This window comes from Bombina bombina, chromosome 4, assembly GCF_027579735.1.
Source record: "Bombina bombina isolate aBomBom1 chromosome 4, aBomBom1.pri, whole genome shotgun sequence".
NCBI classification, from domain to species: domain Eukaryota; kingdom Metazoa; phylum Chordata; class Amphibia; order Anura; family Bombinatoridae; genus Bombina; species Bombina bombina.
In genome coordinates, this window is record NC_069502.1 from 798,729,348 (window position 1) to 798,745,535 (window position 16,188).

The 16,188-nt window shown below is 43.4% G+C and overlaps 1 protein-coding gene across 2 annotated transcripts in view; it reads left to right on the forward strand.

Annotated features, from left to right (window-relative positions):
- The first annotated feature begins 6,547 nt into the window (after positions 1-6,547).
- Positions 6,548-16,188, forward strand: part of LOC128657022 (gastrula zinc finger protein XlCGF26.1-like) — a 69,235-nt gene continuing 59,594 nt past the window's right edge. For both annotated transcript variants that reach the window (XM_053711249.1, XM_053711250.1), the window contains exon 1: positions 6,548-6,658. In XM_053711249.1, the coding sequence (XP_053567224.1) occupies positions 6,550-6,658 (109 nt within the window). In that variant the 5' untranslated portion in view covers positions 6,548-6,549. The remainder of the gene's footprint in view (positions 6,659-16,188) is intronic.

Consider the following 16,188-nt stretch of genomic DNA (forward strand, 5'->3'; position numbering starts at 1 on the left):
CAGACTTTGGGAGCAAGACGGACCAGAGACTGGAGGACATTTGCGAGTACCGAGAGAGACTGCTGGATCTCTCGGGGGTACCCTGGCTATGGGCCGATCTGGAGTATCTAGCTGCCCACAAATGTGCACTGGAAAAGGAATACAAGAGGCTGCTAGACCGCGTTCAGTAGCATGCTACAAATGCTGCACAGAGCTGTGGTGCAGCAGTCTGGGAATCATAGTGGTTTGCCTCTGAGGAGTGGCAACAAGGAAGAAGCAACGAAGAGCTGTTTGATACAAATCAGAAGCCTGGCCCCGAGCTTATGTCTTGGACCAGGGTGCCACCCCAGCAGAAGGGCTAGCAACAGGGCAGAGAGCCGCTGGCCTCTTCCCAGCACCTGCAGCAGCTCCGGGAAACCAGGTAGCGGAGGTTGCCAACCTCTCTTCCCCACCAACAGAACCCCTTCCTGGGACAGGAGACAGTCGCAGAGCCAGGTTGAGGGAGAGACGACAGTCAGTTTCTCTCCACAGCGGCAGTGCCATCCCTGGGAGCAGAGGTAGTCGTCCTACCTCCCCTTCAACAGAACCTCTTTCTGGGAGAGGAGATGGTCTGTCTCTCTCCCCAGCGGCAGAGCCATCCCCCGGGAGCGGAGGTAGTCATCCTCCCTCCCCCTAAACAAAACCCCTTCCTGGGAGAGGAGACAGTCTTGTTCTCTCTCCCCAGTGGCAGAGCCAGGTACCGGGAAAGATGGCAGTCGGTTTCTCTACCCATCGGCAGAGCCATTCTTCGGGAGTGGAGGTAGTCAACCTCTCTCTCCCTCCTGAGCAGCAGAACCCCTTTCAGGGAGAGGAGGTGGCAGACCTCTCTCCCCAGCGGCAGGACAGTTTCCCATGGAGTGGAGTGGATTTCCCACAGGGGGCAGGCATGGTATTGGGCCAGGACGATACCCGCCCATACAGCTGGTGCCACTAGTTTGGACACTCGATTTTGCCTGCTCCACCACAGAGCAACCTCCACCTACAGTCTTGGGTGGGAATATAGCTGGGAGGTAATCGTCAGATTTGGGCTGCTGAGAGTAACCGCAATCTCCCAGACCTGTTTTTTGTAATGTGAACTTTATCAGAGAAGAGCTAATCTCTGACTGGGAAAACCCTTCAAGGCTGGCCAGGCTCCTGGAACTGCCAGCCGGCTGCCCCGCAATGAATACCCACCTAACCCCTCTCAGGCTAGCCAGGCTCCTGGAACCCCCAGTCGGCCGTTTCATGCTGGACACCAGCTAACTTTACCCCTGGTTGCTCCAGCGACCCTTTGCCTCAGAGCTTCGCTCTTTTGTGTTTTGGTATCCCCTAGGGAGGACAAGAGGTGGGATAATTGCCGGAGGGGAGCTACCCCCCCCCCTATTTTTACTGGGCTTTAACTCCGGTCCCCAGTAATCAATCACACCGCTTTTTGGACTGTGGCATCTGGGGACCAAGAGCTTTCAAATGACACGCTCCCTCTTGATCACCCCAAAACCACCACCTCTGGGTCCTGGGGCTCTGTGGGACTATTGCTGCTATGGCAGGCGCCAACCTGTCTGGAGGGGCGGGAATGGCTGGAGATTTGGGAGTGAAATAAGACCCTTTGGTTGTGTATAAAAGGAGTGTGTGTTTCCCAATAAAATCAGTTCTTGTTTTACCTGAATGCTAGTCTGTCTAGTTATTTGGGTGGCCTTCTGCTATAATCACTTTCTCAGCTACATAGCTGCCTGTTGTCAGAGATAGGAAGGACCCTCTGGCAGAGCTACCCAGTCGGGGTAGCCGGAGTCTGCCACAGGGTGGGATCCTGAATACTGGTGCTGTCTGGTATCAGGGTGGGCTACTGGCTGAAATCACTTGGTGGCTACACAGTTGCAGTCGGCAGGGAGGAAGCAGGACCCTTTTGGCGGAGCTACCCAGTCGGGGTAGCCGCGGGTATCTGTCAGAGTAACCTTTTAAATTGAGTTTTTTCTTCTTAGCTGTTCTACTGTACTTAATTTTGTTTGCATTATATCAAATCTGTGCCAATTTCTTCCCAAAAGTTATTAAATATTACTTATTGCTGTAATGCAAAGCATGATTTTATTGTCTAGATTATTAGGCTTATATAAGCCTACCCTGCGATTATTAGGCTTATAAAGGACCCAGGAACAGCTTGAATGGGGTCCCCGGGGTGGCTGGTGGGGGAGGGGGAGACACAGTTGGGGGGGGGGAGAGAGGGTAGGGGGTTGTTTTTTTTTTGTTTGTTTTTATTTTCTCTCTCTGTGTCCTAAGAGAGTTTTTGGCACATATTATTGTAATATATAAGTAGAGATCAAGTCCAATTTTGCACTGAAAAAGGGGTTAAATAATGGATGTAGAAGATGTATTTGGTTTATTTTTATGTACAAATATTATTTTCCTTTTTGGGATTAAGTCCCTGGATATGCAAAAGGGCGAAAAAGTTTATTGTTTTTTTCTTGTTTTGTTTTATTTATGTTATTGTATTATTCTGTGTAAAGAAAAATAAAAGAAAAAGAAATTTGAAAAAAAAAATAAAAAAATAAGATTATTAGGCTTAAGGATATTATTGTAAAAAAAGAAAAAACATACAAACTTCTGTTATATAAGTTTATGTTACACCCTGTAGCGTGTACTATCGGGTCATTTCCTGTTGTAATTACAGGTCGTCTAGAGGAAAACCCGGGCACTGGGCTATTAAATGTGAAGGAAGAAGATGAGACAGATGACATGAATAGTCATCAGACTGAAATACATTGGTCCCTCCCTTGCGGTGAGTAGTAATATGTGAGAGTCTGCTGGGACTGTGCACACAGTTACTTACTGCTCTCCCTTGTAGTTTACTGTCTGGTTTATAAGCGCAGATAACACAATGAGTTTAACTTTTGTTTCGTTCATGTTGTCGTTTTTTACTGGAATATAGCAGATCACGGTCAAAAAAGGATGAGAGGAAAAAGGAGGAGAAAGTGTGAATTTTGTGCTATTGTCTGTTTTTTTAATATACAAACTATATCATGATAAAGTTATAAAAACAAGATAATGGGATATAAAACTGAATTTGCTTTATTTGTACAGATGAAGATAACGCTGATATAGTTAAAGTTGAGATTACAGAAGATCTGTGTGTGAGGCATCAGCTGGAAGCACCAGATGAGGAAACCAGTGACACCATCAGCCCAGGTGAGTGTACACTTGTGGTGTGTCTGAGGGACACAGGATACAGGTGAGTGTGCATGTGTGTTGTGCCTGAGGGATGCAGGTCACAGGTAAGTGTGCACGTATATTGTGTCTGAGGGACATGGGTTACAGGTGAGTGTGCATGAGTGTTACAGATGAGTGTGCATGTGTGTTGTGTCTCAAGGACACAGGATACAGGTGAATGTGCACATATGTTGTGTGTGAGGTATGTGAGTTACAGGTGAGTGTGCACATATATGGGTGGTGTGTGTTACAGGTGAGTGTACACAAGTTGGTTGTGCATGTATGTTGTGGGTTACAGGTGAGTGTGCACATATATTGTATGTGAGTTACAGGTGAGTGTGCACATATATTGTGTGTGTGAGGTATGTGAGTTACAGGTGAGTGTGCACATATATTGTGTGTGTGAGGTATGTGAGTTACAGGTGAGTGTGCACATATATTGTGTGTGAGGTATGTGGGTTACAGGTGGTGCACATGTATTGTGTGTGGGTTACAGGTGACTGTGCACATACAGTATATTGTGTGTGACGTATGTGAATTTCAGGTGAGTGTGCACATATATTGTGTGTGAGGTATGTGAGTTACAGGTGAGTGTGCACATATATTGTGTGTGAGGTATGTGAGTTACAGGCGAGTGTGCACATATATTGTGTGTGAGGTATGTGGGTTACAGGTGGTGCACATATATTGTGTGTGAGGTATGTGGGTTACAGGTGAGTGTGCACATATATTGTATGTTGGTTATAGGTGACTGTGCAGATATATTGTGTGTGAGTTACAGGTGAGTGCACATATATTGTGGGAGGTATGTGAGTTACAGGTGAGTGTGCACATATATTGTGGGAGGTATGTGAGTTACAGGTGAGTGTGCACATATATTGTGTGAGGTATGTGAGTTACAGGTGAGTGTGCACATATATTGTGTGAGGTATGTGGGTTACAGGTGGTGCACATATATTGTGTGTGAGGTATGTGGGTTACAGGTGAGTGTGCACATATATTGTATGTTGGTTATAGGTGACTGTGCAGATATATTGTGTGTGAGTTACAGGTGAGTGTGCACATATATTGTGGGAGGTATGTGAGTTACAGGTGAGTGTGCACATATATTGTGTGAGGTATGTGAGTTACAGGTGAGTGTGCACATATATTGTGTGAGTTATGTGGGTTACAGGTGGTGCACATGTATTGTGTGTGGGTTACAGGTGACTGTGCACATACAGTATATTGTGTGTGACGTATGTGAATTTCAGGTGAGTGTGCACATATATTGTGTGTGAGGTATGTGAGTTACAGGTGAGTGTGCACATATATTGTGTGTGAGGTATGTGAGTTACAGGCGAGTGTGCACATATATTGTGTGTGAGGTATGTGGGTTACAGGTGGTGCACATATATTGTGTGTGAGGTATGTGGGTTACAGGTGAGTGTGCACATATATTGTATGTTGGTTATAGGTGACTGTGCAGATATATTGTGTGTGAGTTACAGGTGAGTGCACATATATTGTGGGAGGTATGTGAGTTACAGGTGAGTGTGCACATATATTGTGTGAGGTATGTGAGTTACAGGTGAGTGTGCACATATATTGTGTGAGGTATGTGAGTTACAGGTGAGTGTGCACATATATTGTGTGAGGTATGTGGGTTACAGGTGGTGCACATATATTGTGTGTGAGGTATGTGGGTTACAGGTGAGTGTGCACATATATTGTATGTTGGTTATAGGTGACTGTGCAGATATATTGTGTGTGAGTTACAGGTGAGTGTGCACATATATTGTGGGAGGTATGTGAGTTACAGGTGAGTGTGCACATATATTGTGTGAGGTATGTGAGTTACAGGTGAGTGTGCACATATATTGTGTGAGGTATGTGAGTTACAGGTGAGTGTGCACATATATTGTGTGAGGTATGTGAGTTACAAGTGAGTGTGCACATATATTGTGTGTGAGGTATGTGGGTTACATGTGAGTGTGCACATATAATGTGTGTGTGAGGTATGTGGGTTACCGGTGAGTGTGCACATATATTATGTGTGAGTTACAGGTGAGTGTGTATAGTAAGTGTGATAGTCTACTAAATAATTCTCTTGTGAGCACATAGTAATATTTTGCGTCCTCACATGATTTATCGTTATTTATAATGAGAGAGAAATTTATAAATCCTGAGTACTACGAACAATTTACACATATGAATGTGTATTCTTATTGTACAGGCCGTATGAATGTGACACCATCAGATGGCTCAGCAGTTGAGCACGGAGGAGAACCGTATGTGTGTGATCACGTGAAGAATGAGGAGGATGAAGTTCCTATAAATATATTGTGTGTGAGGTATGTGGGTTACAGGTGGTGCACATGTATTGTGTGTGGGTTACAGGTGACTGTGCACATACAGTATATTGTGTGTGACGTATGTGAATTTCAGGTGAGTGTGCACATATATTGTGTGTGAGGTATGTGAGTTACAGGTGAGTGTGCACATATATTGTGTGTGAGGTATGTGAGTTACAGGCGAGTGTGCACATATATTGTGTGTGAGGTATGTGGGTTACAGGTGGTGCACATATATTGTGTGTGAGGTATGTGGGTTACAGGTGAGTGTGCACATATATTGTATGTTGGTTATAGGTGACTGTGCAGATATATTGTGTGTGAGTTACAGGTGAGTGCACATATATTGTGGGAGGTATGTGAGTTACAGGTGAGTGTGCACATATATTGTGTGAGGTATGTGAGTTACAGGTGAGTGTGCACATATATTGTGTGAGGTATGTGAGTTACAGGTGAGTGTGCACATATATTGTGTGAGGTATGTGGGTTACAGGTGGTGCACATATATTGTGTGTGAGGTATGTGGGTTACAGGTGAGTGTGCACATATATTGTATGTTGGTTATAGGTGACTGTGCAGATATATTGTGTGTGAGTTACAGGTGAGTGTGCACATATATTGTGGGAGGTATGTGAGTTACAGGTGAGTGTGCACATATATTGTGTGAGGTATGTGAGTTACAGGTGAGTGTGCACATATATTGTGTGAGGTATGTGAGTTACAGGTGAGTGTGCACATATATTGTGTGAGGTATGTGGGTTACATGTGAGTGTGCACATATAATGTGTGTGTGAGGTATGTGGGTTACCGGTGAGTGTGCACATATATTATGTGTGAGTTACAGGTGAGTGTGTATAGTAAGTGTGATAGTCTACTAAATAATTCTCTTGTGAGCACATAGTAATATTTTGCGTCCTCACATGATTTATCGTTATTTATAATGAGAGAGAAATTTATAAATCCTGAGTACTACGAACAATTTACACATATGAATGTGTATTCTTATTGTACAGGCCATATGAATGTGACACCATCAGATGGCTCAGCAGTTGAGCACGGAGGAGAACCGTATGTGTGTGATCACGTGAAGAATGAGGAGGATGAAGTTCCTATAAATATGGCTACAGGTGATTTGCACTAATTAATACATTACCCTCAAATATCCCCCGGATATAGCACAGGTCTTGCCTCTGGCATGCAGTCCTAGCACAGCTTTGCCAGTGAAGTTGATCCCAAAACAACCACAGATGTACAGCGCAGGTAACACAATGAGTTTAACTCTTGTTTCGCTCATGTTGTAGTTTTTTACTGGAATATAGCAGATCACGGTCAAAAAAGGATGAGAGGAAAAAACATAATTTATGCTTACCTGATAAATTTATTTCTCTTGTAGTGTAGTCAGTCCACGGGTCATCCATTACTTATGGGATTATATCTCTTCCCCAACAGGAAGTTGCAAGAGGATCACCCAAGCAGAGCTGCTATATAGCTCCTCCCCTCACATGTCATATCCAGTCATTTGACCGAAACAAGACGAGAAAGGAGAAACCATAGGGTGCAGTGATGACTGGAGTTTAATTAAAAATTTAGAACTGCCGTAAAAGACAGGGCGGGCCGTGGACTGACTACACTACAAGATAAATAAATTTATCAGGTAAGCATAAATTATGTTTTCTCTTGTTAAGTGTAGTCAGTGCACGGGTCATCCATTACTTATGGGATACCAATACCAAAGCTAAAAGTACACGGATGATGGGAGGGACAAGGCAGGAACTTTAAACGGAAGGAACCACTGCCTGTAGAACCTTTCTTCCAAAAACAGCCTCCGAAGAAGCAAAAGTGTCAAATTTGTAAAATTTTGAAAAAGTGTGAAGTGAAGACCAAGTTGCAGCCTTGCAAATCTGTTCAACAGAGGCCTCATTTTTAAAGGCCCAGGTGGAAGCCACAGCTCTAGTAGAATGAGCTGTAATCCTTTCAGGAGGCTGCTGTCCAGCAGTCTCATAGGCTAAACGTATTATGCTACGAAGCCAAAAAGAGAGAGAGGTAGCCGAAGCTTTCTGACCTCTCCTCTGTCCAGAGTAAACGACAAACAGGGAAGAAGTTTGACGAAAATCTTTAGTTGCCTGCAAATAGAACTTCAGGGCACGGACTACGTCCAGATTATGCAAAAGTCGTTCCTTCTTAGAAGAAGGGTTAGGACACAATGATGGAACAACAATTTCTTGATTGATATTCCTGTTAGAAACTACCTTAGGTAAGAACCCGGGTTTAGTACGCAGAACTACCTTGTCTGAATGAAAAATCAGATAAGGAGAATCACAATGCAAGGCGGATAACTCAGAGACTCTCCGAGCCGAGGAAATAGCCATCAAAAACAGAACTTTCCAAGATAACAGCTTGATATCAACGGAATGAAGGGGTTCAAACGGAACACCTTGCAGAACGTTAAGAACTAAGTTTAAGCTCCACGGCGGAGCAACAGTCTTAAACACAGGCTTAATCCTAGCCAAAGCCTGACAAAAAGCCTGAACGTCTGGAACTTCTGCCAGACGTTTGTGCAGAAGAATAGACAGAGCAGAAATCTGTCCTTTTAATGAACTAGCGGATAAGCCCTTTTCTAAACCCTCTTGTAGAAAAGACAATATCCTAGGAATCCTAACCTTACTCCATGAGTAACTCTTGGATTCACACCAATACAAATATTTACGCCATATCTTATGGTAAATTCTTCTGGTAACAGGTTTCCTAGCCTGTATTAAGGTATCAATAACAGACTCCGAGAAGCCACGCTTTGATAGAATCAAGCGTTCAATCTCCATGCAGTCAGCCTCAGAGAAATTAGATTTGGATGGTTGAAAGGACCCTGAATTAGAAGGTCCTGCCTCAAAGGCAGAGACCACGGTGGACAGGACGACATGTCCACTAGGTCTGCATACCAGGTCCTGCGTGGCCACGCAGGCGCTATCAGAATCACTGATGCTCTCTCCTGTTTGATTTTGGCAATTAGTCGAGGAAGCATCGGAAATGGTGGAAACACATAAGCCATGTTGAAGAACCAAGGGGCTGTCAGAGCATCTATCAGCACCGCTCCCGGGTCCCTGGACCTGGATCCGTAGCAAGGAAGCTTGGCGTTCTGGCGAGACGCCATGAGATCCAGATCTGGTTTGCCCCAATGATGAAGCAGTTGAGCGAAGACCTCCGGATGAAGTTCCCACTCCCCCGGATGAAAAGTCTGGCGACTTAGAAAATCCGCCTCCCAGTTCTCCACGCCTGGGATGTAGATTGCTGACAGGTGGCAAGAGTGAGACTCTGCCCAGCGAATTATTTTTGAGACTTCCATCATCGCTAGGGAACTCCTGGTTCCCCCTTGATGATTGATGTAAGCCACAGTCGTGATGTTGTCCGACTGAAATCTGATGAACCTCAGAGTTGCTAACTGAGGCCAAGCTAGAAGAGCATTGAATATTGCTCTTAACTCCAGAATATTTATTGGGAGGAGTTTCTCCTCCTGAGTCCATGATCCCTGAGCCTTCAGGGAATTCCAGACTGCGCCCCAACCTAGAAGGCTGGCGTCTGTTGTTACAATCGTCCAATCTGGCCTGCGAAAGGTCATCCCTTTGGACAGGTGGGACCAAGAAAACCACCATAGAAGAGAATCTCTGGTCTCTTGATCCAGATTTAGTAGAGGGGACAAATCTGAATAATCCCCATTCCACTGACTTAGCATGCACAATTGCAGCGGTCTGAGATGCAGTCGCGCAAATGGTACTATGTCCATTGCCGCTACCATTAAGCCGATTACTTCCATGCACTGAGCTACTGACGGGTGTGGAATGGAATGAAGGGCACGGCAAGCATTTAGAAGTTTTGATAACCTGGCCTCTGTCAGGTAAATTTTCATCTCTCAGAAATGCCAGAACTATCTCTGTATGAGACTTGGCAGTTTGAAAACTTGACGCTTGTATCAGAATGTCGTCTAGGTACGGAGCCACCGCTATGCCTCGCGGTCTTAGTACCGCCAGAAGTGAGCCCAGAACCTTTGTAAAGATTCTTGGAGCCGTAGCTAACCCGAAGGGAAGAGCTACAAACTGGTAATGCCTGTCTAGGAAGGCAAATCTTAGGTACCGATAATGATCCTTGTGAATCGGTATGTGAAGGTAGGCATCCTTTAAGTCCACAGTGGTCATGTACTGACCCTCTTGGATCATGGGTAGGATGGTTCGAATAGTTTCCATTTTGAATGATGGAACTCTTAGGAATTTGTTTAGGATTTTTAAGTCCAGGATTGGTCTGAAGGTTCCCTCTTTCTTGGGAACCACAAACAGATTTGAATAGAATCCCTGCCCGTGTTCCGTCCACGGAACTGGGTGGATCACCCCCATTAGTAAGAGGTCTTGAACACAGCGTAGAAACGCCTCTTTCTTTATTTGGTTTACTGATAACCTTGAAAGATGAAATCTCCCTTGTGGAGGAGAAGCTTTGAAGTCCAGAAGATATCCCTGAGATATGATCTCCAATGCCCAGGGATCCTGGACATCTCTTGCCCAAGCCTGGGCAAAGAGAGAAAGTCTGCCCCCCACTAGATCCGTTTCCGGATAGGGGGCCCTCTCTTCATGCTGTCTTAGGGGCAGCAGCAGGTTTTCTGGCCTGCTTGCCCTTGTTCCAGGACTGGTTAGTTTTCCAGCCCTGTCTGTACCGAGTAACAGCTCCTTCCTGTTTTGGAACGGAGGAAGTTGATGCTGCTCCTGCCTTGAAGTTACGAAAGGCACGAAAATTAGACTGTTTGGCCTTTGATTTGGCCCTGTCCTGAGGCAGAGCATGGCCCTTACTTCCCGTAATGTCAGCGATAATTTCTTTCAAGCCGGGCCCGAATAAGGTCTGCCCTTTGAAAGGAATATTAAGCAATTTAGATTTAGAAGTCACATCAGCTGACCATGATTTAAGCCACAGCGCTCTGCGCGCTTGAATGGCGAATCCAGAGTTCTTAGCCGTAAGTTTGGTTAAATGTACGACGGCATCAGAAACAAATGCGTTAGCTAGCTTAAGTGCTTTAAGCTTGTTCATAATTTCATCCAATGGAGCTGTGCGAATGGCCTCCTCCAGAGACTCAAACCAGAATGCCGCCGCAGCAGTGACAGGCGCAATGCATGCAAGGGGCTGTAAGATAAAACCTTGTTGAACAAACATTTTCTTAAGGTAACCCTCTAATTTTTTATCCATTGGATCTGAAAATGCACAACTATCCTCCACCGGGATAGTGGTACGCTTAGCCAAAGTAGAAACTGCTCCCTCCACCTTAGGGACCGTCTGCCATAGGTCCCGTGTGGTGGCGTCTATTGGAAACATTTTCCTAAATATAGGAGGGGGGGAAAAAGGCACACCGGTTCTATCCTACTCCTTGCTAATAATTTCTGTAAGCCTCTTAGGTATAGGAAAAACGTCAGTACACACCGGTACCGCATAGTATTTATCCAGCCTACATAATTTCTCTGGAATTGCAACCGTGTTACAATCATTCAGAGCCACTAATACCTCCCCTAGCAATACGCGGAGGTTCTCAAGCTTAAATTTAAAATTAGAAATCTCTGAATCCAGTTTTCCTGGATCAGATCCGTCACCCACAGAATGAAGCTCTCCGTCCTCATGTTCTGCAAATTGTGACGCAGTATCGGACATGGCTCTCCCATCATCAGCGCGCTCTGTCCTTAACCCAGAGCAATCGCGCTTGCCTCTTAATTCTGGCAATTTAGATAATACTTCTGTCATAACAGTAGCCATGTCTTGCAAAGTGATTTGTATGGGCCTCCCTGTTGGCGCCACAATATCACGCACCTCCTGAGCGGGAGGCGAAGGTACTGACATGTGAGGAGAGTTAGTCGGCATAACTTCCCCCTCGTTGTCTGGTGATAATTTCTTTACATGTAAAGATTGACTTTTATTTAAAGTGACATCAATGCAATTAGTACACAAATTTCTATTGGGTTCCACATTGGCCTTTAAACATAGTGAACAAAGAGATTCATCTGAGTCAGACATGTTTAAACAGACTAGCAATGAGACTATCAAGCTTGGAAAAACTTTACAATAAATTTACAAGCAATATAAAAAACGCTACTGCGCCTTTAAGAAGCACAAAAAGCTGTCACAGTTGAAATAACAATGAACCAAATTAGTTATAGCAACCAAATTTTCACAGTAAATGTATTAAGTTAGCAGAGCATTGCACCCACTTGCAAATGGATGATTAACCCCTTAATACCCAAAACGGATAACAATTATATAATTAACGTTTTTATCACAGTCAAACACACTGTCACAGGTCTGCTGTGACTGATTACCTCCCTCAAAACGAATTTTGAAGACCCCTGAGCTCTCTAGAGACGTCCTGGATCATGGAGGATGAAGTAGCAAGATTGTGACTGAAATTTTACTGCGCAAAAAAGCGCTAAAATAGGCCCCTCCCACTCATATTACAACAGTGGGAAAGCTTAGTAAACTGTTTCTATGCAGAAAACAAAGATAGCCATGTGGTAAAAATCATGCCCCAATAAGTTTTATCACCAAGTACCTCACAAAAAACGATTAACATGTTAGTAAACGTTTTGAACATATGTTTTAAAAGCTATGAAGTGTTATTAATAAGCCTGCTACCAGTCGCATTTACTGCAGTGGAGGCTCATACATTACTTCAGTATTAACAGTATTTTCTGAGGCAAATTCCATTCCCTAGAAAAATACTTCAGTGTGCACACACTCATCAGCCTAATACCAGTCGCTACCACTGCATTTAAGGCTGAACTTACATTACATTGGTATTAGCAGTATTTTCTTAGTCAATTCCATTCCTTAGAAAAATAATTTACTGCACATACCTCGTTTGCAGGGGGGCCCTGCATGCTATTCCCCTTCTCTGAAGTTACCTCACTCCTCAGAATGTATGAGAACAGCCAGTGGATCTTAGTTACGTCTGCTAAGATCATAGAAAAACGCAGGCAGATTCTTCTTCTAATGCTGCCTGAGAACACACTCCGGTGCCATTTAAAATAAACTTTTGATTGAAGAAATAAACTAAGTTTAAAAACATCACAGACCTCTCACAACGACCTATCTTTAGTTAGGTTGCAAGAGAATGACTGGGTATGACACGTGAGGGGAGGAGCTATATAGCAGCTCTGCTTGGGTGATCCTCTTGCAACTTCCTGTTGGGGAAGAGATATAATCCCATAAGTAATGGATGACCCGTGGACTGACTACACTTAACAAGAGAAAGGAGGAAAATGTGGGAATTTCTTTCATGTAATTGGCAAGAGTCCATGAGCTAGTGGCATATGGGATATACAATCCTACCAGGAGGGGCAAAGTTTCCCAAACCTCAAAATGCCTATAAATACACCCCTCACCACACCCACAATTCAGTTTTACAAACTTTGCCTCCTATGGAGGTGGTGAAGTAAGTTTGTGCTAAGATTTTTACGTTGATATGCGCTTCTCAGCATTTTGAAGCCCGGTTCCTCTCAGAGTACAGTGAATGTCAGAGGGATGTGAAGGGAGTATCACCTATTGTCATGTTTCTACTGTATTATCGTGTTCTTGGGCTCATACTCTATTTCAACCAATTTGCTTACTTGTTGTATTGCCCCTTTAAGACTCATTCAACTACATTTCAAACCGCTATTTAAGTCAGCACCTTTTCCTAAATCTTTGCTTGGTATTGATTGCTATCCTAAGCTCCTCCTTGTAAATCAAACTCTGTACGTTTGGATTCAATCTGCGCAAACCTGTTTCCCCATCGCTGCCTGTCAGCTCCTCTCAGTGAACTACTGAAGACTCCCGGACACAGCTGCGGTGACGTCACACGCCATCTTCACTGGCCGCTTCACAGCTGATCTGACAGAGTCTCTCTCGCGCCTTTCAGCTCCAGATCTGAGCCCATTATCTAAACCGTTCACTTAAGGTACCTTCTACGAACTTCTTTTGTGCATTACTACTCTTGCCTGCTATTGAACTTAGTTAACCCTACCTTAGAACCCTGTACGAGTATATTGTAATTGTTTGTGTTAACACCTACTCTCTGGTATATGAGTTCACTAGTTGTACTGCTGCATTCCAAAACCTCCATCTATGCTGCGGCAGCCATAGCACAACTAAAAGCACTAATACCTCTCACTAACTGCTACGTATGTACCTGGGGTTATTCACTGTGCTATTATTTAGTAACTAGTATGAATACCCACTACACACTTTGCAACAAAATATCATTTACTTGCCAATCAGTAGCTGTGGTTCAAACATAGACTATTTCCTTCCAGGCATTGCCTCACCCTCACAGGAATACCAAGCCTTATAACAAGATGGACCCAACTGAGATGGCATCACACATTCAGACACTAAACCTGAAAGTGGATATGCTAACAGATGGTCTTAATGCATTGAAAGTAGAAAACGATAGCCTCAAAGCATACATTAAAGATGTAGTAGACAGAAAACCTCCTCTGCAGGAACCCCAAGTTAGTGTGCCAGAATTGTTTACTGGAGATAGGAATTCTTGTTATTTACTTTAAAACCTTACACGTATCCAACTAACAGAGTTAAAGTCATGATATCAATTTCAATTCTCAGAGCTGAGCCCAGGGCCTGGGCTAACACCTTTTTAGAAAATAATGATGACATACTTAATTCTTTGGATTCCTTTTTCTCTGCTTTGGTTCAACTTTACGAAGACCCTTTTAAACAACAAACAGCTGAAAATGCTATGAGGTCTCTAAAGCAGAGAAGGAGAGATGTAGAAGAATACATAGCCGAATTTAAGAGGTGGGCTGCAGACACACACTGGAATAATATTTCACTTAGAAATCAGTTTCGCCTAGGTCTTTCAGGAGCCATAAAAGATGAGCTGTCACGCACACAGATACCTCCCACTCTTGAACAGCTTATTGATCTTTCTATCTGTATTGATAGAAGGCTCAGAGAGAGACATCATGAGAAAACAACACATGACACAGTGTCTAGAATAAAACACACTTCACCCAACCCCGCTATACAAACAAAGACCACAACAGAACCAATGGACATAGCCTTCCTAAAGGGTCCATTAAGCAACCAGGAGAAGCTAAGACGCAGCGCACACAACTTGTGTATGTATTGTGCCTCTGACGATCACATCGTGAAGGACTGCCCACTTCTCCAACGCCAACGTAAGGGTAAGCATGAAATTTCCTATTGCTCTATAAACACTGACCTCAAATCTAGACATTACTGTAAACTCCCTCTTGTCTTACAGTGGGACCAGCTTCGGGTGACCGTTCCCGGGATTATTGACTCTGGAGCCTCCACTTCATATATTGATGTATCTTTCACAAAAACTAATAAAATACCCCTGATTAAGAAAACGACTCCTGTTCCTTTACGGGGAATTGATGGGAATATTCTTCCATCTGGGCCTGTACTATATGAAACCATCCCTATTCTTATGTCCACCCATGACCATCACAGGGCGTATATCACATTTGACGTTATTACCTCACCTGTATTTCCCCTTATTTTGGGTCTTCAATGGCTTCGCCTACATGATCCACTAATCTCCTGCGCTGCTCTCACAATTCAATTTACTTCAAAGTTTTGTAAAACCACTTGTTTTCCTCATATTCTCCTACAGCCCCCTACTGACAATCTGGAGACTAACATTCCGATTGAATATGCAGATTTTGTTGATGTCTTCAGTAGAACTGAATCTGAGAACCTTCCCCCTCATAGAAGGTATGATTGCCCAATAGACATTCTACCTGGAGCAGTCATACCTTGTGGTCATATCTTCCCATTATCTAAGCCTGAGTTACAACAGCTACGGACTTATATTGATGATAACATGAGGAAAGGGTTCATCAGACCATCAACTTCTCCAGCAGCAGCTGGAATCTTTTTCGTTTAAATCAACCTGCTTATATTTCTGTTATCAACCTGCTTATATTTTCCCGCCTCTAGTTCTTCTTCTAAGAGTGATCTCCAAAATCATCATGGAGCAATCGTTTGTGTTGCTGGTGGCTCCAGCATGGCCTAAAAAGGTTTTGGTATGCAGATCTTGTTCGGATGTCCATTTGCCAACCTTGGCCACTTCCATTAAGGCCAGACCATCTGTCTCAAGGTCCGTTTTTCCATCAGGATCTCCAATCATTACATTTGAAGGTATGGAAATTGAATGCCTAGTGCTTAGTCATAGAGGTTTCTCTGACTCAGTGATTAATACTATGTTACAGGCTCGTAAATCTGTTTCTAGAAAGATTTATTATCGAGTTTGGAAGATTTATATTTCATGGTTTTCTTCTCATAAATTCTCTTGGAATTCTTTTAGAATTCCAAGAATTTTTAATTTTTTTTAAAACCGCTTTATTGAGTATGAAAATTCAAATTTACATCTGGAATATGATCAAAAACGATCCGATACAACAAAGGATCCAAGTGTATGTGCAAAATAATGCTGTTACATATATAATATAAACATTAATAAACCATTAATAAAGTATTACATCTTGTCAGAAAGCTTCAATTGTTGTTCTTATAGAGAAATAACGCACATCTGTTACAACCATGGCAAAAATGTTAACAATTCCACTAGATTTTATTAAGATGCAGGGTTTGGTCTATGCTGTTGTGTTGTGTT